The sequence below is a fragment of the Furipterus horrens genome, unplaced genomic scaffold (genome assembly GCF_987537825.1).
Source record: "Furipterus horrens unplaced genomic scaffold, mFurHor1.1.pri manual_scaffold_6, whole genome shotgun sequence".
NCBI lineage: Eukaryota > Metazoa > Chordata > Mammalia > Chiroptera > Furipteridae > Furipterus > Furipterus horrens.
Window position 1 is genome coordinate 141,901,629 of NW_028327176.1, and position 19,646 is coordinate 141,921,274.

The 19,646-nt window shown below is 38.3% G+C and overlaps 2 protein-coding genes across 2 annotated transcripts in view; one reads left to right on the forward strand and one right to left on the reverse strand.

Moving 5' to 3' along the window:
* The window catches only part of USP45 (ubiquitin specific peptidase 45), a 60,539-nt gene extending 50,949 nt beyond the window's left edge, over nucleotides 1-9,590 (reverse strand). Inside the window, exons 1-4 of the mRNA XM_090280564.1 lie at nucleotides 9,536-9,590; nucleotides 4,746-4,855; nucleotides 2,754-2,926; nucleotides 2,291-2,394 (exon numbers count right to left, since the gene is read on the reverse strand). Coding sequence (XP_090136690.1) covers nucleotides 2,291-2,394; nucleotides 2,754-2,926; nucleotides 4,746-4,845 — 377 coding nt within the window. The 5' untranslated portion in view covers nucleotides 4,846-4,855; nucleotides 9,536-9,590. The remainder of the gene's footprint in view (nucleotides 1-2,290; nucleotides 2,395-2,753; nucleotides 2,927-4,745; nucleotides 4,856-9,535) is intronic.
* Nucleotides 9,591-10,493: 903 nt separating this feature from the next.
* Nucleotides 10,494-18,314, forward strand: LOC150007516 (thiosulfate sulfurtransferase/rhodanese-like domain-containing protein 3). Its single transcript, XM_090279697.1, has 5 exons — nucleotides 10,494-10,707; nucleotides 14,608-14,882; nucleotides 17,410-17,583; nucleotides 17,681-17,840; nucleotides 18,144-18,314. Exons 2-5 carry the CDS (start codon nucleotides 14,810-14,812, stop codon nucleotides 18,205-18,207), a joined length of 471 nt encoding a protein of 156 aa, XP_090135823.1. The 5' UTR covers nucleotides 10,494-10,707; nucleotides 14,608-14,809; the 3' UTR covers nucleotides 18,208-18,314.
* The last annotated feature ends 1,332 nt before the right edge of the window (nucleotides 18,315-19,646 follow it).

Here is a 19,646-nt window from a genome sequence, read left to right on the forward strand (position 1 = left end):
TTTGGAAAAGCCAGAAGCAGCAGGGTGCCAAATCTGGGCTGTAGAGAGGCTGAGTCACCTGGGTGATCTGATGTTTCACCAAAAAACTGTACAAGACATGATGCATGAGTGGGTGCATTGTCCTGATGATCACCAGCTGCCCATAGCTGTGGCCTTCTGAGTCATCTAAATGTTTTCTGTGAAGGAATGTTCAAGCTCAATGCAAAATTTGTTGATCTACTTGCTTAGTCATTTTAAATGCGAGGTCACACAGTACACATGCTCACTCAAAGGCGTCTACTGCCCCCACTGACTAGTACAGTGAAGTCGTCATTGTTCACGCATGCACATTCCAGGCCACTCTTCCTGGGTGCCAGGTTACATCAATGTTGCACAAACCATTCTCATTATATTAACAATGGCTGGACATTTTCTGGACAGACCCTGTATATTAAGTGTTAAATCAGTGTCCCTTAACCTTGGTTAGGCATGAGAATCACCTATGGAACTTAAAAATACAGGAGCTTAATAGGGTACTTAATATGGGACCACTGGCACCCATGCAGTTTTAAAATTCCACCTGTGTGATTCTGACACGAAGTCAGAGCAGCATCAAATCCACTGTCTAGTAAAACTTTGTTAGCCATAATTAAATGATCAAATCTACAATATTCCTTTCTTTTTTCAGGTTTTTCCTTGGGTGAGGCTGGCCCTCTCTTTAATCCAAATTAGTTAAGTTTTCTATTGAAATTGTTAATTTTTTTTAACATTTAAGAATTAGATGGGGAAAATCAAGAAAATTTGTAAAATTTTTTAAAAATTTAAAAGAAAAAAAATTAGATGGGAAAAGAAAATAATCACAATTTTTCAATTCTATATCAATGCAAGTAACAAACTTGAATTTCTTCCTTTAAAAGAGAAATAATCCCCTTTCAATACCTCCAAATATGATTTAAATTATTTTCATTATAATATAATTCTAATACCTACACTCACAAAACTCAATAAAATCATCACCCTTGTTATGAAAGCAAAATTACATAATTAAATATAAAAACAAAATTATAAAAGCAATTAGATTATAACTAGCAATGCTTTTTTGCTGAAATCAAATCATGAAATTATCAGACCATCATTATGATCCTAAGAGCTACAACAGAAGTTCTGAGACCGACTGACTTGTGATGGGACTGTTTTACCAGATGCCACTTAATTCTCCCACCACTTTTTTCATTTCAGTGTACTCAAACTGTGGTCCCTACACCAGCAGCACAGGTAACACCTGCGGACTTGATAGGAAGGCTCTACCGTAAAACTACTAAATCAGAATCTGTAGGCCTGGGACCCAGCAATCTATTTTAACAAGCCCTCCCAGTGATTCTGTGGCACCCCATAGTTTGAGACCTTTGCTTCTTTTAAGACTACAGAGAAATGTTTACTGACCCCACACCAGGCGTCATTCCTCACTACTCTGGCTCCAATGCACATTAAATCCCCTTTATTCTTTCCTCCGTCTTCCCAATACCATTAGTTGGGACCAAAAACAACAAAAATACAAATGCAGCAACCACCCAACTCTGTGGTTGAATTAAATTATAAGATGATGATCTCTCCTATAGGACAAAATATCCTGATTTTAGAAGCCTGAAATAAAAACACAAAGTTAAAATGTTTTTGTCTTAAAGAAAACTTGAAAATTCCTGAAAATTCATTTAAGGAACTCTAGGAGTCTCTAAATTCCAGTTAGAAAATTTTTTTGTAAAATACAAGGAAAGCTTTTCAACAGTGTCCACTTGTACCACTGAAGCAGTAAGGTGTGCTGAGAAGAGATAAGGGAATCAAAACTTGTTTTAGTGTCTGGATTTTTGTTTGATAACCACAATAAGGTAAATGATATCCAGTGTCTTTACACATAAAGTGAGGGAACTGGACTTGATTCCCAACCAAAGTTACATAATATTAACAGAATCACCGAAGAAGTTCCCTTTTCCCTGAAGAGCATCACCAAACCACTTGACTGCTTCAAGTATCTTCCTCCTCTAGAACTTTGGGATCCTGTATTAGCAAGTTCATTATGAAAAATCAGCTGGAAGGAATGTTTGCTCACTGTACAAAGAAAATGTTAAAGAAAAATAGAGGGATGACTAATTTTTTTCTTATTTAAAATCTGTACTCGCATTTTCCATAGGTTGTATTCAGGCTAGAAAGCATAAGCTGGTATAACATCTTTAATTATTCTACCTGTGGAGCTCAAAAAAAAAAAAAAAAAAGGATATTTTTGTAGTGGACAAAAGTACAAAATATAACTTACCATATAATCCATGTGCTCAGACTAATTATAATACAGTGAGGCTCTGCTCCCCAACTCTTGAAGTGCTTCAGTGAATGCTGGCTTTCTGAGTTTTTACCACATCCCTAAAAGATGACCAGAATGCTATTTGTATGATTTACATACACATTTGTTTCAAATTAAGCATAACTTAAATCATACTCAAACTAAAAAATAACTTAGAAATAGGTAAAGGCAGTTCTAGATATGAGAACCATTGCGAATGGGCTAGATTCCCTCTCAAGTTTTTATAAACCACACTTACTTTTAAACAAAGCATACCCTTTACTTTACCTTAAACATTTCTAAGCTCAGCCTTAGAGAGTTCTATCAAAACATGGAATAAATTAACCTTAAGTTCTAAGCATCACTAAGAGTCAAACTCAAATAAGCATTAAGAAAAATATCTAAGGCAAACTCACACATAAAAAAACATTTTTCTCACCTGAAAACCACACTTGAGGCACAACCAAATATCAGAAGAAAGTACTGGCTGTCCATCATGGAATCTTTTTTCCTTTAAACATTCTGAGCAAACTGACCACAGATTCTCAGCTACTGCTTTTTTCACATCATTCACATTGACAGCATGACTTACATGTTGGCAAGTGAAACCTACTGAGTAAGACAAAACAAAATTTGAGCATTTTCTTTGCTAAACCATTAGTAAGCAAAGTCACTTACATTAAAATGCTGTAACTAAAAAGCACTGAGATATAAGAAAACAAAATAACTCAAAAAGAATATATACTGCATGATTCCATTTATAAAACACTTGTGAAATAACATAACTATAGAGCTGGAAAACAGATTGATGGCTGCCAAAGGCTGCAGGTGTGAGATCGAGTTGTGGCAATAGACAGGTTATATACTTTCGGTGGTGATTTATCACTCAAGTATCTTCATTGTGGTGGTTATAGAAAGTTACACATGTAATAAAACTACATAAAGCTATGAATGCATGTGTGTACACACACACACACAAATGCATGTTTATCTGGTGAAATCTGAATAAGCTCTAAGGATGGCACCAATGTCAGGCTCCTGGTTCTGACTGTGTACTATAGAAATACAATACTAGGAAAGGTTAGATGAAGGGTAAATTGGACCTCCTTTTATATTTCTTTGTATCTTCCTATGAATCTAAAATTAGTTCAAAAATAAAAATTTAATCAATAAATAAAATAAAGGTGATTAATGTATTGAGCAGCTACAATGCATCTAGAATTTTGAGTATATCTTCTTTTCATTAAGATGCACATATAGCCCTGGCCAGGTGGCTCAGTTGGTTGAAACCTTGTCCCATACACCAAAAGGTTAGAGGTTCAGTCCCTAGTCAGGGCGCATGCCTCGGTGGCAGGTTCTCTCCCCAGTCACGGGATGCTTATGGGAGGCAACCGATCAATGTTTCTCTCTCACATTGATGTTTCTCTCTCTTTATCTCTCTCTCTTTCTCTCCCTCTCAAATCAATAAACATATCCTTGGATGAGGATTTAAAATAATAATAATAATAAAAATATACTGACCCAAGAAAAGCAACCCTCCATCAAAGAATGAGTAATCAAAGAAAAATCAGGGCAAATTCTATGCTCAGATAATATAAGAGAAAGGAAGAGCAGAAATGAAAAATCATGGCAGAGCAATCACTGCCGTGAAATAAAACTGCAAAACAGATGCAAACACTCTAACATGAGGTGGCAAAACACTAGGAAGTGACTGGCAGAGTTTAGGAAAGAAGAGAAAGAAAAAATAATAAAACCACAAAAATGAAGGCAAAACTAAAGCCCATAAAGGACACAGACAATGCTGAAAACATAATAAAGGATAAAAATAAAAACAGCAAGGAAAATGAAAAGGAAACAGGAGTTTTAGAGGATTCGAGGAGAAATGCTAACTATGGAAGACAAACAAAAGAGAGTTAACATAATAATCAGAACCCCTGAAGAAAATCATATTAACAGAATAGAATATTTAAAGGTAAAATTCAGACTTCCTTAAATAGAGTAATCTAGCTATCCTGAAACCCTATCTAGCTTAAAAACATGGAAAAACTGAAATATATTAAAAACATCTTTTTAAATGAAGAGCTGAGCTGGTAAGAAAGTAAAGAAAATCCTCCAAGACCATGAGAAATAGGACAATAACAAAAATAAGCGAATTCTAATTACTTTGTAAACTAATCAAAATCTCAATAAAAACAACAACAGCATTTTTCTGGAACTAGACAGCTAATTTTAAAGTTCACACAGAAAATGGTAAAAATAAAGAAAAAATAATGTATTAATTATAAAAGCATATTGTTTAACCACTATGCTGTACATCTAAAACTAATACAAAATATCGAATGTAAACTGTAATTAAAAAATAACTTTAGAAAAAAACATATTGTTATTCTTTTCTGCAGCCCTATTTAGGATGCTAGATATAACAATTTACCAGCAATGTCATCTGAAGAGTCTTCATCATGAGGTTTAGTCGGCCTTTTACTTCTTCTGGTTTTCTCAGGTAAAACTTTGGATGGCTCTTTCACCCGCATCTGTTATTTGCTAAAAAGGTTGGGGGGATGGATGAATACACTTTAATCCTCAAAATTTAAATTTTATGTATTTTACTTAATGCATATTAAAATTGAAATTACTTCTATTTTAATTGGTCTACTAAATCAACAGAGGGAGAAGAGGGGGAGAGTCAGCTGTAACCAAAAAATCTTTATTAAACCAATATACAAATGGCACTTTACATTTGACTTTTACCAACTGCTTCCTAGATATATGCTGTCTAGGTGAATGAAAAAAGTGAAGTCAGTCTGATCAATGGAACAAGTGCCACTTTCTGAGTCATGTGTTCTGTTCTCCTTGCCCTTTCTACTGTCCCACTAGCGAGGAGATAGTAAGAGTTGGTAAACTCACGCACCAAACACTGTAGAGCCACACCATATTTGCTGTATGACATACAGCTAGACCATTGAGAGAGAAATAAACTTATAACTTTTGAAACTATTACACTTTTCCCACTTTTTTGTTATGAAAAATTTTAAACTTCAACAAAAGATTCCACATCTAGAACGTTTTGCCTACTTATTTTATGCAAATCTCAATGTACATATATGTATGTGTATATGTTTTTGCTGAACTATTTGAAAGTTGTAGACAGCATGTGTCTCTTAAGAATAACAATATTCTATATCGTCGTCGTCGTCGTCAGCAGCCGTCCGTCTCGAGAGATGATGGTGTAGCTTCTTAAGAGTCTATCTGCACCGCCGAGAATGGCTGTGCAGTCCAACTCGGGAGTGACACGGTATCTGTCTCCTCCTGTGTTGAATCGACATCTTGTGATGACGCTGGAGTGTCCTCTCCAGTGAAGCTGAAGCTACAGAGCCTGGGCAGGGTGATATGGAGGGTCTGCTGCTGCCCATGCAGCAGACTGCCCCCTCTCTTCGCAGCTGAAGGGTCCAAGGGAAAGACGGAGTCAATACAGCTTGGCTTCAGGTGCGCCGCAGGAGTTGCCGGTGTTGACTACAACGTCAAACCGCCTTAGGGACTCCGGCTCCGGATTTTCTGTCGGGGTTTACTCCCTTAGCCTTTCCCCTGAAGAGGTATGCCGCAAGGCAGCGGAGGTTTTTTGGAGTCAGAGTTTTCCTTCTCTGATGTGCCCTGACTGGAAGATCGAACCAGCGACACTTAGCTCGCAGGCCGATGCTCAATCCACATCATTATAATATTTAAGAAAATTAATAATTCCCTTATATTATCTCATATCTTATTATATCACAATTTCTTCAGCTGACCCAAAAGTGTTTCTATCCTGGTTTTTTTAATAAGGATTCAGTCAAGGCTTGCACTTCGTACTAGTTATGTCATTTCAGTACTTTTTAATCTATAACTGTTCTTCCCATAAAAGATGAAGTTAACAGTGTATTACTTTCCTAAGGCACTGGCTTTTTTAAAAAAGATTTTATTTATTTATGTTTTACAGAGAGGAAGAGAAGGAGAAAAACAGGGAGAGAAACATCCAACCAGGGACCTGGCCCACAACCCAGGCATGTGTACTCATGGGGAATCAAACTAACAATCTTTTGGTTTGCAGGCCAGCACTCAATCAACTGAGCCACATCAGCCAGGGCAAGACACTGGCTTTTTTAAGAGATCAGGGCAGTGCATGAGTCACCTTGAAGATTTTGCTAAAATGTAGATTTTGATTAAACAAGGCTGGCACAGAACCTTAGATTCTGCTTGTCTAACAAGCTCCCAATGGGAAGCCATTGCTGGGGGTCCACAGACCACACTTTCAGTAGCAAGGCTCTATAATATCCCACACTGAATTTGACTCTTTCTTCATAGTGTTATTTACCTCTTTCTCTTATATTTCTATAAATTCAGTTAATTCTAAAGATTTTAGATACAAGTTAAGCATTTCTTTAAACCACTATATTTTGGAGTCTCTACTAAAGTAGCTTAGCCTAAACCTTACCTACTATCACCCTGCTCCACGGCTAAGCTACACTGCAATTTTCATGATTTTTTGTTTATTTGCTTTTATTGATCAAGGTGGAAGAATCTTTCAATTCAGTAATAAATTCTGAATCTTGATTTAGTCATACCATGTTCCACATGAGGGAGCTTTTGAACTTACCATCTTATGGATCATGTCTTTAAGTCCAAAAGCATCATACTGAACTGAGCGGCAACAAATTAAGCCTTTCGGGGTCATAGAGATGCACAAAACCTTCAAGTTTACTTGACCACCACGTTGTTTCTGAATGCCTTCTCCCTCCAACCTTCCTCATCCACTTAGCCCTACAGTTCCACCTTCCAAAACCACTAATTCAAGTATTCCATTCTCAGATCACAATTTCAAGTCCTACCTGTCTTTAGTGCCAAGGCTGACAAGAGGTTCCATCTCAACAAGTGCTTCCATGATCACTACAGCATGGCAGGGAAAAGGGGACGTGGCAAACAGGAGTGCCGATTCTTTAAGCTTCACTTGGAAGTAACCCGTGTCATGTCTGCTCATATTATACTTTAGTGGCCAAAACAAGTCATATATAGCCACATCTAATTTCAAGCAGACATGGATGGGGAGTGTTAGGCTGTGTACAAAGAGCACAGCCTTATCTTGTACCTGGGAGGAACAGAATATGTGTGTATAGCCTGAATGAGTGCATCACCCTTCTTAACAAAACTCCAATCCTAGATGAACCCAATTAACCACTTTCTCAATGTTTGCATCCAAATAGGCTGGAAAAAATCTTGTAGAAAGTGGAGTGAGTCAACTAAATTCATATACAATCTCAAAAGGGTCAAGACATCCCATTATTTACTACGCCTGGTCAACTTACTGCTCCTCACACAGCCATTTGAAACCTTTTTCACTCTCCCAAACCTCCAACTCCTCCATCTCCATACTCTCTAAAATACAATCTAGTTTTCTGGTTTACTGACACATAATCAGATGACACATCTGATCTTTTCACCCCCAGACTTACACACTTACCTCCAACTATTTTAACTTGAGTTCTGAAAAGAGAGAGATGTAACTAAAAGAATCCAGGGGGAAAAATGCCTCATAAGAAACTGATCATATTTTTTTACCAACTGCACAGATAAACTCTTGATAAAGAAGAGCATTAACACATAGATGATGCTTGCAGAACTTTTTAAAAAAAGAACTGGGTATTTGGCCTAGAATTTGTAAAAGACCTGGACCTTTTTTCAAAAACATTGACTCAAACTTAACTTGGCAATGTCAAGTCAATTTTCCAGTGGCTTTTCTGACATATACAATATGTCTAAACATACATAATCATTTTGGACAGTAACCAACTGTTTAGCAATCAATTATGTAGGTTTCTTTTTCCCTTTAAAGCAAAAAGAAAAAAAAACCAAAAAAACAAAAAAAAAGTGTCAAATTATTAAAGCTTCAAATACTTCCTATCATCAGTAATGTCTGGGGAGTTCTAAGATCACCCTCATGTTTGGAGATTCACTAGAAGGACTCAAAACCAACCAACCAACCAACAAACAAAACTGCATATAGTTAGTCGTATTCATAGGTAACATTTATTATGGCAGTGTAGTAGGCACACACAGCCTAATCATATTGGGAAAATTCACAGGTGAAGTCTGCCATGTGCAGGCTTTCTTAGTTTTCTCCTTACTAGAAGAGGTCACATCAACCAATGCTCAATGTTTATGTCTGGGGAAGCCCATTATAGACTCGCAGGCCCAGGATTTTTAGGGGACCTGGTTACTTCAGCACAAACCATATTGTTCCCAGATGCCAAACAAGGGCTAACCTCGCAAGCAGGCCATTTTAAGGATAGCAATCTCAGGCCTAACATGCTCTTTGCAGCTCAATACTTTCTGGCTATTTTTCTCACATGGTTTCCCAGCCAAAGTTTTCAGTTTTCAACTTCAGCATTACTCTAATACGTCTTTTCTTTAACATAGGATGTACAACTAAGTTGATGAGAAATGTTTAATTTTTTTAAACAGTTTAAGCACACAAACGTCTATATTCTCAAAAAAACCTTTTTGTTTTTCTACTCTTGGGCAATAATTTTCAGCAGCAGGGAAAGGGAGGGGGGATTGGGACACAACTCTCCTTTTAGATACCAGACTCAAAAAGATGAACAGTTCTTACATAGTTTTACAGAGCATCACACTGGGTTCTAAGCACTTCAAAAACACTAAGCCCACTTATCCTCCCTCCACCTTATAAGATAGGTTAATATTACTTTCCCATTTTACTCTGAGATACACAGAGGTTAAGTGACGGGCAAGGGTTCCAGCGCCAGTAAATGGTGGTGGGGATCTGGACCCAGACAGTGCGTCTCCAGGGCTTCTGACACTGCACGACGCAGCCAGAAACTCGTGTTTAGTCAGGCTTCCTCCGGTCACTAAGAAAAATATCCCAAGTTTCTTTAGAGGAAATGCGTTGTTGAGGAGAGAGAGGCGGAAAGAGGCCAGATGGGTTTCGGGCTGCCTCGCGCCTGGGCCAAGGTGAGGCAGAAACGCGACAGCTCCTTGGCGGACCCCTCCCACCCGGACTCCTGCCACCGCTCCGACACGCGGCCGCCCTAGGTGACCTCCTGGTGCCCCCAAGGATCGGGAAGACGGGAGGGCGTAGGGGGCCTCTCTCCCAGGCCCATCGCGCCACTTGGGGCTGAGACCGCGAAAACCAAGACCGAGAGACTGTGCGACCCCGTCGCCAAGCCCCCAACTCACCCTGCCGGACAGAGCCTCGGCGTCTACACCAGAAGAGACTGCGCATGCGCGGCTGTCTCTCCAGCCGGCAGGGGTGGGGCCTCGTGTCACCATCTCCTAGTCCGGGCTGGCTGCGGGGGCGACCCCTCCCGTAGTGCGCACCCAGAGTGGGGCGTGGACTGGGCGGGCCCGAGTCCGCTCTCACCTACGTTCTCTAGGTGGGCTGAGCTCGGTAGGCTCCCTCTAATATTAAAATAATAGCGGTGGACTCCCAATCGGATTACAATAGTAGCCTGGATTATACAACTCGGGTCTTCCCAGAGTCGGGATTAAGTCTCACTTGTTGCTGGGCGCCTGCTGGGACAGCCTCCTACTTTCCTCCATCATACTCTTGTGTACAATAAAGTATGACAGCCATCATACCTTTGCTGTTTGTTTGTTTCATTATTATTGTTTTATTTTTCTCACTTCCTTACTGGACAGGAAATTTCTTGATCTACATCTATACCTCTTAGAATTTTGATTATCCCTTAAAGTGATCTGCACATTGCACCTGCTTAATAGAAGTAGCTGGTTTGAAAACATTTTGATTGAACTGAGGCAGCAAAGTTAGCATAGGGAACAGAGGCCCCAGGCTCTACTCCTCCCCTCCCCTTCTAGGTTAGAGCACTTCGGCTGTGATTTATGGCTAGACACCTGTCCCCTTACTACTCCCTTACTGCACCCCCCCACCCCCAGTTCCTGGGGTAATAGTTGGGACAAAAGAAAACCAGTGTCAGCCAGAGTTAGGAGCCACGTTGGCTTGCATCACAGTTTTCAGGCCACTCTGCCCCCCCAGACAGCTGCCATCCAGAGAGGAGGGACTGCGATTGGTTGCGTGACGAATCCCCAGTCCCAGCGTCCGAGACCAGGAGCCACCCCCTTTCCCTCCCCTTATCCGTAGCTGACAGAAACCTCCACCCAGACCTCATCGGTGCGACTCACTTCCTGAGTTTGCCTGCACTTCCCTACTTTACCACGTATTGCCTGTTACCTTAAATCTGTGCTTTGCTGAATCTCTCTGTCTTGGTCTAGAATTTCTTCCTGCGCGGTGTCAAGACCTTGGACACTGTCTCTGGGATGAGGCCTCCCTTGGCCTCCCTGTGAGCCCTCGGGCATCAGAATGATATTGCAAACATCGACACTAGCTATGGGTAAGTTCTACAAGTCGTAATCTTTCAAAGTTCTTCAGCAGAGGTCAGGTTTGGCCTTATGGACAGAGCCTTGGATTATGAGTCAAAAGATAGCAAAAATAAGCCACAAAATGTCTTGACTTTTCCTTACAAACTCTAATTCATTTATTAAGAAGTGGTTAAAATTTTCACGTAGAGATCGACTAAGGAGATTCCTAAATGTGTACATTTTGTGTATGGAAACCATTTATTCCACAAATATAACCAGATATATATGCCAGTCACTGTATTAGGTACAGGGACATATATTCATGTTTTGCAGTAGGAAAAAACTTTTCCCCTACAGAAAAAAATATTCCCTAGTAAAGGTAGGTTGTGTTGTGATGTAATTTTGAAATCTAAATTGTCTACTTCACAAATTAAAAGTGTTCATTTATTTTAACATCAGATCTGAAACAACATGGAGGGAGAAAAAAGAGATGCAAACTTGGGTAAATCTAAATAACTTGCATATTACATTGCATTGTAGTATAAGGAGGGTTTGTTTTTTTTTTTTGAAAGTATCATATATTGTATCCAATTTACACTTAAAAAGGGAGTGTTGAATTAGAATATGAAAATTTAGTTTCTCAGCCTCATAAAAACAAATTTAGGGATTATACAAACCACCATACAATACTTAAATTTTTCTTAGAAATAACAAAATTCCAAAGCTATCTTTATTTCCAGCAGATACAACCTCAGCATAACCAAAATCTCCAGAGATTGCAATCTTCATCTCAAAACTTGAAGTGAGTTAGGGAAAACTGTTTAACACTAAGTTTTTATTTCTAATGTTCTTCAATTTTTTATCTTTTCATTTACTTGAAAGTAAAATTTACCACTTAATGGATTTCTCAAAGAAAGGAAATAATTTTTAAATAGTACCCACTACCCAGGAAATATTTTTTCAGTGTTATGGCAAAGACATTATGACAAAACATAAACAAAAATACAAATTTGATTAAGATCAGCTGTTTATATATTTCAAATAATGTTAAGTATTTAACTTTTACCATCATTGTTCTGTCTGGAAATATATGAAATACTTTGCTAAGCTATAGGTTGTCCATGTATTTTTTAACTCTTTACTATATATTTTTGAAGATACTCTTTTATAAAAGTAATACATGATAGTTTAGTATAAAGTTCATCTTTTTCTCCTGCCCACACTTCCATTTTCTTTATTCAGTAGTAACATTTCCTCTTCTCTGTTCACGCTTTCTTTGGTACAGTTTCAGGAACTGTCTATACATTTGTATCATATTTTTTTTATAATTACCATTTGTGAAAAGAAAACACAGATTATATTAAAGTATACATTCCATTCTACACTTGGTTTTTTTTCATCTGACAGTGTATCTTGGACATATTTCCACATTAGCCTCATTCTTTTATCAGTATTCCAGTGAATGGGTGTATCTTTTTTTTATCCAGTCACCTACGATGTATATTAATCTTTGACTATTTATGGAAATGTTTTCAGTAGACTATTAGCATTAGGAATGCTTAGTGAACAAATGTTCATTTTAACTTTTGATAGAAACTTTTTTTGAAAAAATGTTTCATAAAAGGCAATATAATTCCTAATTCTTCAGTTGATTTTTCTAATATCTAGGGGTTTGAAGGGGATTTATAAAGAATTAAGAGAAATCCCAGCTCTGACAAAACTCCCTCTTTCCCAATTATCTTTCACTTGAATTATGACAAAAAATATTTGTTGAAAATTAATGATTCATATCAACTTAGCATTAGTAGACCTCTCCCAGAAAGTTAATTGATTTCTTTCTCTTTCATCCCACTAAAAACTTTGCTGACTCATTTTGAAGGAAGAACTTGGACACTTACTCCAGGAGCAATCTCTTTTGACATGATCTTTTTGCTTTAACCACTCTTAAATAAACCAAGTTTGGCATGGTGCTAGGGATGAGAGGACATATTCACTTTTTCAGAAAATAAAATCTTACAGAAACATATTTCTCAAATAATTAGTCTATAATATTAGAAAAAAACTGTTTAGTGACGCATGCTCTTGTGAAAGCAAAAATCATTAAATGTGATTCATGGAGGCCATGTACATTGTTTCCATGTCTGTGTCCATACAACCTACAGTTTATAATAAATACTCAGGACAGCTTGGGGATGCCATGGAGAGTACATGAACCTTCAATATATAATGGTATCTTGGTTCAAATTAATCCACAAAATAGCTTACACAGAGACTACAGTTAAGCTCCAAATTGTAATTGAAATGCAGGTCCAGCTGCCTGCTGCTACAAAGCAAGAGGCAGGTGCTGATGTAAAGGAAAGTGGAAGATCGGGGACTCATGTCTCAAAGCTCACCTCCTCATCTCAGTGGAAGGAGAGGTTTTTATAAGGAGGAAGAGGGGAACAGAACAAAGAGATCAAGGGAGGGGGTTGAAAAGTTCTCTACATGCAGACTAGCACAGTCCATTCCAATAAGGCAAGTGACAGTCCCGTATGCATCATCTGGTTTATCATCTTGGCTTTTAGTCATCCTGGCTTCACATTATCCCAGCTTCACGCCATCTTGGTTCCATGGCTGAAGGTCAGCAACTCTCCTGGAGTTGGGATGCCTAAAGGTTGGAGTCTGTATCTTTTGAAGTTAGTTCCTAGGATTCTTATATAAACACACTGTTCATCTACAAGCCACATATTAGTCAGAGTCAGCACTTACAGAAACAATGTCCAAAAATGGTGGGGTGGGTTACAATTTCCCAAGGTTATAATTGCCCACTGTAACAAAATGGTTTGGAAAAACACAATTGTAAGTGATGTCATTGGTATAGAAATCTGAAGTGATTTTATTATTAAATTATAGAAAATGGAATAATTTTAAAATACATGCTTAATGAGATTATTTCTTGAATGCATACTTTAATAATGTTATTTAGAAATTAATTTTTACAATTCTCACTGTGAGTGAATTTACAATTAAACATAGCTTTTATTCTGCTTAGAAACCAAGTTGAGAATAACTTTAAAACAAGGTAATAAAAGACTATGTGATAGGCTGAATAATTCCCCCCCCCAAAAAAAGTGTTCTAATCCCTTAAACCTGTGACTATATTACCTTACACAGCATAAGGACTTTGCAGATATGGCTAAATTAGGAATCTTGACATGGGAGATTGTACTGTATTATCCGAGTGGTCCCAGTGTAATCACAATAATCCTTATAAAAGGGAGGCAAGAGGATCAGAGGGGAAAAAGGAGATGTGAAAACAAAAGCAGGTCCAAGAGAGAGATTTGAAGATCCTAAACTGCTGGCTTTGAAGATGGGGAGGGGAACCACTAGCCGAGGAATGCAGACAGCCTGTAGTAGATGGGAAAGGTAAGTAAAAAAATTCTCTCCTAGAGCCTTCAGAAGGAACACAAGCTTGATAACACCTTAATTTTAGTCAAATGAGACTTCAGACCTACAGAACTGCACGTAATAAATGTGTATTGTTTTAAGTCAGTAAACTTGTGGTAGTGTGTTAACAGTAGCAATTGGCAACTACCGCATTTTAAAAAATAATTGCACCTAACCCTGACAGTTATCATCAAATATCATCAAGTTGTGGGGAAAAGAAGATAGGTGAAATTATCCTAATACTGGCATCAGTTGAAGTAGCTATTGGAGTTCAAAGAGATTCTAAGAGTGTCCATGTAACTTGCGTTAATCCAATATATTAGAATCCTATTATAAAGCAAATTGGAGAAATATATTTAAAGCTTTAAATATTATCTTTGGTATAATTCCTACTTTTTACTTCAAAACTGTGTCTCATACACAAACACACACACACACACACACAGGTGTGTGTATATATATATATAGATATATATAAAGCAAGCTAACTGCCAGTTTTTTTCCAGAAGATTTTAAACGTTAAAGCAGCGCACATTTTAGTCAGCGATTACGCCTTGTGGCACTACCCGGTTCGGCCGGCGCCTGGCTGGAGGGCGCTCTAGAACCCGACGCGTCTTGAGCGGGGCGCGTGGAGGAAGAGAAACAGGAAGAGCAGGAAGAGGAGCCGGAGGAGAAAGTGGTCAGAAGTTGCGCGTGCGCGAGCCGGGGATGCCGCTGCTGAGGTTGCTGCTTGGAAGTGCGCGCCGTGTGATCCTCGGGTCCGCGGAGACTGCGCTGTGGGGTGAGCTCGGAGGTCCCCGGGAAGAGGAAGAGAGCCTACCTTCGGGCCCCAGGGAAGAGAAGGGATCAGTTGGGGCGTTCGCTTCTTTAGACTTCCAGTTTAAAGTCAGACCCGTTACTCTCGGCACCTGGGGATGTTAGCGTCCTACAGTTCTTGTCCCAGCAGATCCCGGGTTACTGGATTCTGAGGCTGCTCTGGGGGACGCTGGGAAAGAGTGAACGTTGCTGTAGGGAGTTCGCGTGGGAAGGCATTTATAAAGATATTGGTTCTTGACTGAGCAATGAAGGTCAATGTTTGACTCTGGGAAGCGAACCAGATGGCCAGGTCCTGCCCGGGAGAGACGTAATGACGAGCCCAGCCACCCGTGACCCACTAGAAATCAGCGCTTATAGCTTGGTGAAACAGTCACCTAGAATTATAGCATGTTAGAGCTGTAAAAGTACTACCCCTAATTTTACAGATAGCATTAGGGAAGACAGAGCAAAGAGCAAGCTTCCAGTCCTTTCTCTTTGCTTTCATGCTGCGTGTCGTTTAGCAATAACTGTTATTTGAAGATTCAAGGACAGGGACCAGGCATAAAACGGTCTCACCCCCTCCCCCTGGCAGGTGTTCATTTTAACTGCGGTACATCCTCTGTAGTTTAAATTGTGCTTATTTTCTGTGCAAATTCTTTGTTATTTGGTTTTACCTTTGTTCAACAGTCATTTATTGAGCACCAAACTAATTAGGCCTCCTGCTGGGGATACAGCCTCTGCAGTTCTCTGACCATTTTGGACGGAGATAGACACAAGTCACCACACACAGCCCCTCTAGTGAGACTGCAATGGAAAGGACTGACTCTACCTGAGTTGGAGACAGAGAAAGGGTGCCTTTTCATTTTAATATAGTAAAACAAACAATAAAACACAGCGGAAGTCTCCTTTACACAGCCTCCTCATCTTACTCTCCTCTCCAGATATGGTTTGTTACTAATCCTTCTAAACAATTTTCTACGAGTATACATAAATAAATGTGCACATAAAATACTCCATATATAATGTTATATATAATAGAACTTGATATAGGTCATATTTTATATATATCTTTTATATTACAATCTACAGTGCATATTTTTCTGTAACTTTTTCTCACATAGGTATTTTTTCCATGACAAAATGTATAACTCTTTTAACCACTGTATATATTCCATAGTGTGGATTACCAGTCCCCTACTAATGAACATTTTGGTTTCCAATATTTTGCTATTATAAAAAGATCTTCAATAATTATCATTGTACCTGCCTCTTTGTGTACATGTACAAGTATTTTACTAGGATACCTAGAAGTGGAATTGTTGGATCAAAGTGGTGGTAACAAGTAGAGATGAGTAAGAAAGCCATTCCGTTCAGAAGAAACAGTGTGCATAAACCATGAAGGCAAAGTGAAAATATGTACTGTGTGGATTTAAACCTCACAGCAACTCTAAAAGGTTAAGTACTATTACTCCCTTTTCACAAATAAGAAACTAAGTCCCAGAGAGTTTAAGTTGTTATGGCTCCTTTGTCTGCTTTAATCTGTGACAGTTTTAGAGTCCTTGTCTTTCATGACTGACACTTTTCTGAAGAGTACTGGTTATTTTGTAGACTGGTTTCAGATTTTCTTCTGATTAGATTCAGGGTATGCATTTTTGCAAGAATACAAAGGAAGTGGTGTGCTCTTCTTAGTGCATCGTATCAGGGTATGTGTTGTCAACATACCTTATTATTAGTGATTTTTGAATAATTGGTTAGTAGTATCTTTCAGGTGTCTCCCTTTGTAATTAGTAAGTATCTCTTGAGATACTATCCTGTTTCTTATGATACTTTCATCCACTAACTAGTATCTATCAATGGTTCTTGCTGCAACAATTGTTACTGGGGTGTTTACCTAATGATGATGGTATTTCCATCATTCCTTCTACATTTATCAATTTAAACAATCCCTTTTCCCCACTTATTTACTCAGTTATATCGTTATATCAGTTTGGGCCTATGGATTTATTTTGTTTTATGGTTATTTTTATTTACCCATTACCATATTAGTTACCAATTATTTAACAGAGAGAAACAGTACCATTAAGTACTTAAAAGTGCTTTCAAATGTAAGGTCCTTGCATCTAACATATGGCTTATCTTTGCTTATAAGGGAAAATGAAATTAAAATTTTCTTAATATTGTAACTCAGATCATAAGATTTACATATTATTTACACAATTCAGACAACAAATGCTTCATGTGTATTTATAAGTTTGCCCCAATTAAGGGGCTTGGAGAGGGTGGAATATAGAGTGGGCACAAAGGCAGCCATTGAGCAAGCTGGGCAGTAAAATAGGGCTGCATCCTCCTGCTCAGTCAGACTGTGGGCAAAATATATACATCAAATACAGTTTAGTAAAGTCAAAAGATCAGGTATAGTTAGCTGACTAGAACCTGGGGGAAATTCCTTCAAGCTTCTTTGCAGATATTAATAGTGATACCATTTTGAAGGTACCTGTATTACTTTTTTCCAGGTTTAAACTCAGTAAAAGGAAACTGCCACAATTTTTGTACTGCTGTTTTAAAAGATGTCACTTATGAGGAACTTAAAAATCTCTTGAATTCCAAAAAAATTATGTTAATTGATGTTAGAGAGACATGGGAAATTCTTGATTATGGAAAAATCCCCGGGTCTGTCAATATACCATGTAAGTGACATGTGTCTTAAATTGATTCATTACCAAAAATGTATATATTCAGCCAATTTACTATAGATGAAATTTGAGATTCTTTACAATTTTTCAGTGGGTGAGGTAGGTGAAGCTCTACAGATGAGTCCAGAAGACTTCAAAGAGAAGTATAATGAAGTGAAGCCATCCAAATCTGACAGTCTAGTGTTTTCTTGCTTAGCTGGAGTGAGAAGCAAGAAGGCTTTGGACACAGCAGTATCTCTGGGCTTTAACAGGTACATAGATGAAGGATAAAAATGGATTCAAGAATGTATATTGTAAGGTTTCATATCTATTACATTTTTATTGGAATACTGAAGAACTTATCATTGCTGTTAGTAATGGCAGTATAGGGAGAGTAAGAGCCTCTATCTTCTCATACTACTCAAAAGTAACAATCTTTTAAATAGGCTGGAAGTCTTAATAGTATGGTGAGCAGCCACTACATCTCTTAAATCTCTAAAGTTCATAAAGTTCCTATCAACCTTGTGTTAAAAAGCAGGAGAAAATGTTTACAGCACTATTTGATGTGTTTTCAGTGCTCAACACTATGCTGGAGGATGGAAGGAATGGACATCCTATGAATCTTCCGAGAAGAAATAAGGAAACTGAACTTTGGAATACAAGCTGACTCTTTTCTTGTGTACATGCAACTTAGCACAATGGAATGTGCAAAAAAATAAAAATCTAGCCCTGGCACCACTGGATAATGGGAAGGGGGTTTTGTATAAGCCAATTATTTGTTGAATCCTTTTCTCAACTGTAAATTGAGGATACCACTTCCCCCTGCCTACTTGCAAAGGCTATTGATGATTGAGACACTGTAAGTGACTTGCCATGGAAATATAAAGGTTGGGATTCCAGGAATTAATTTTTAAACAGTTTAGTATAGTTCAATAGTATTCCAAAAGACCAGGTTACTTGTATTTCTAAATCATGTGTGACCATTTGTTAGTATGCCTTCTATCCATCAGAGGTTATGAGTTAGAGCTGATTAATAAACAGACTTGACCTTAAAACATCAAGAATCTGGGATCCTTTTAAGTAGATGAAATAATAAACAATGAAAATACAGAAACAGCATCCAAAGACTTACAGCAGTGTTGTGACCAGCATGGTGATATAACTTTCAGTTTAAAAAATCTATAAGGATCAAAATCAGAACAGTGATTGCTTCCGTTGAGGGAGGGAGATTAACTGGAAAAGGCAAGGAAGGATTGTAAGAGCTTCCAGTGGTTCGGGGCTTAGTCTAGGCATGTGCATAAGTACGCGGGTAGCTAGCTTCTGTCTCTCTTCCCCTAAAAATAACTTGTTTGAAGTTTATCTTGCATAACATCCAGGTCTGGCACCTAGTATTCCGTGGCGGATACGCTCTTGCCAAGAGTAGCCCCCCGCTTCCTGGATCTGTTACCAGCATGCAGATGCGCTGCCGATTGCAACACCCTCCTTATTTCCCGCCTGAAAATCTGCTATATAAACCCTGCCCTGAACCCCATTCGGGTCAGCGCAATTTTGGAGACACAGTCTCGGCCCCGGCCGCCAGCAATAAACCATTTGCTTTTTCCTTTTCCACTGTGAGTGGCTCATTCTCACTAGTTCAGCCATAACAGGATATTTCTAGGATGACAGAAATGCCCTGTATACACAGGTCTATACATTTATCAACTCATTTAAGCGGACACTTACAATTACAGAATTTTTTTTATCAATTAAAATAATAAAAACAGGAAAAAAAAGAAAAGCTTAACGGCTAGCATATTTCTTTGGAATGTCTTACACTTGTTAGTGCGCTAGTGCCCTGGTGGTAAAACAAATGTGTGCTTTCTTTCATCTATATCTCTTCGGGCCCATTTGTTTTCAGTCGTATTTATGGTAGTTATTCACATTGTGTAAGACCTAGCAAGTAACTATAAAAACTTAGTTTGTCCTAAATGATATTTATTAAGCCATTGGAGAATCTGGAATAGGAATGTAATGTGATTATCTTGAGCTATTTCTGATGTCAATCTAGTTTCTAGCAGAGCAAACTCCCTACAGGAACT

Bases quoted from the DNA above. Each gene is read 5' to 3' on its own strand.
- LOC150007516 (XM_090279697.1), top strand. From the start codon at position 14,810: ATGCCGCTGCTGAGGTTGCTGCTTGGAAGTGCGCGCCGTGTGATCCTC. The intron at 14,883-17,409 runs GTGAGCTCGGAG...ACTTTTTTCCAG, and splicing joins CGCGGAGACTGCGCTGTGGG to GTTTAAACTCAGTAAAAGGA. The intron at 17,841-18,143 runs GTACATAGATGA...ATGTGTTTTCAG, and splicing joins GTATCTCTGGGCTTTAACAG to TGCTCAACACTATGCTGGAG.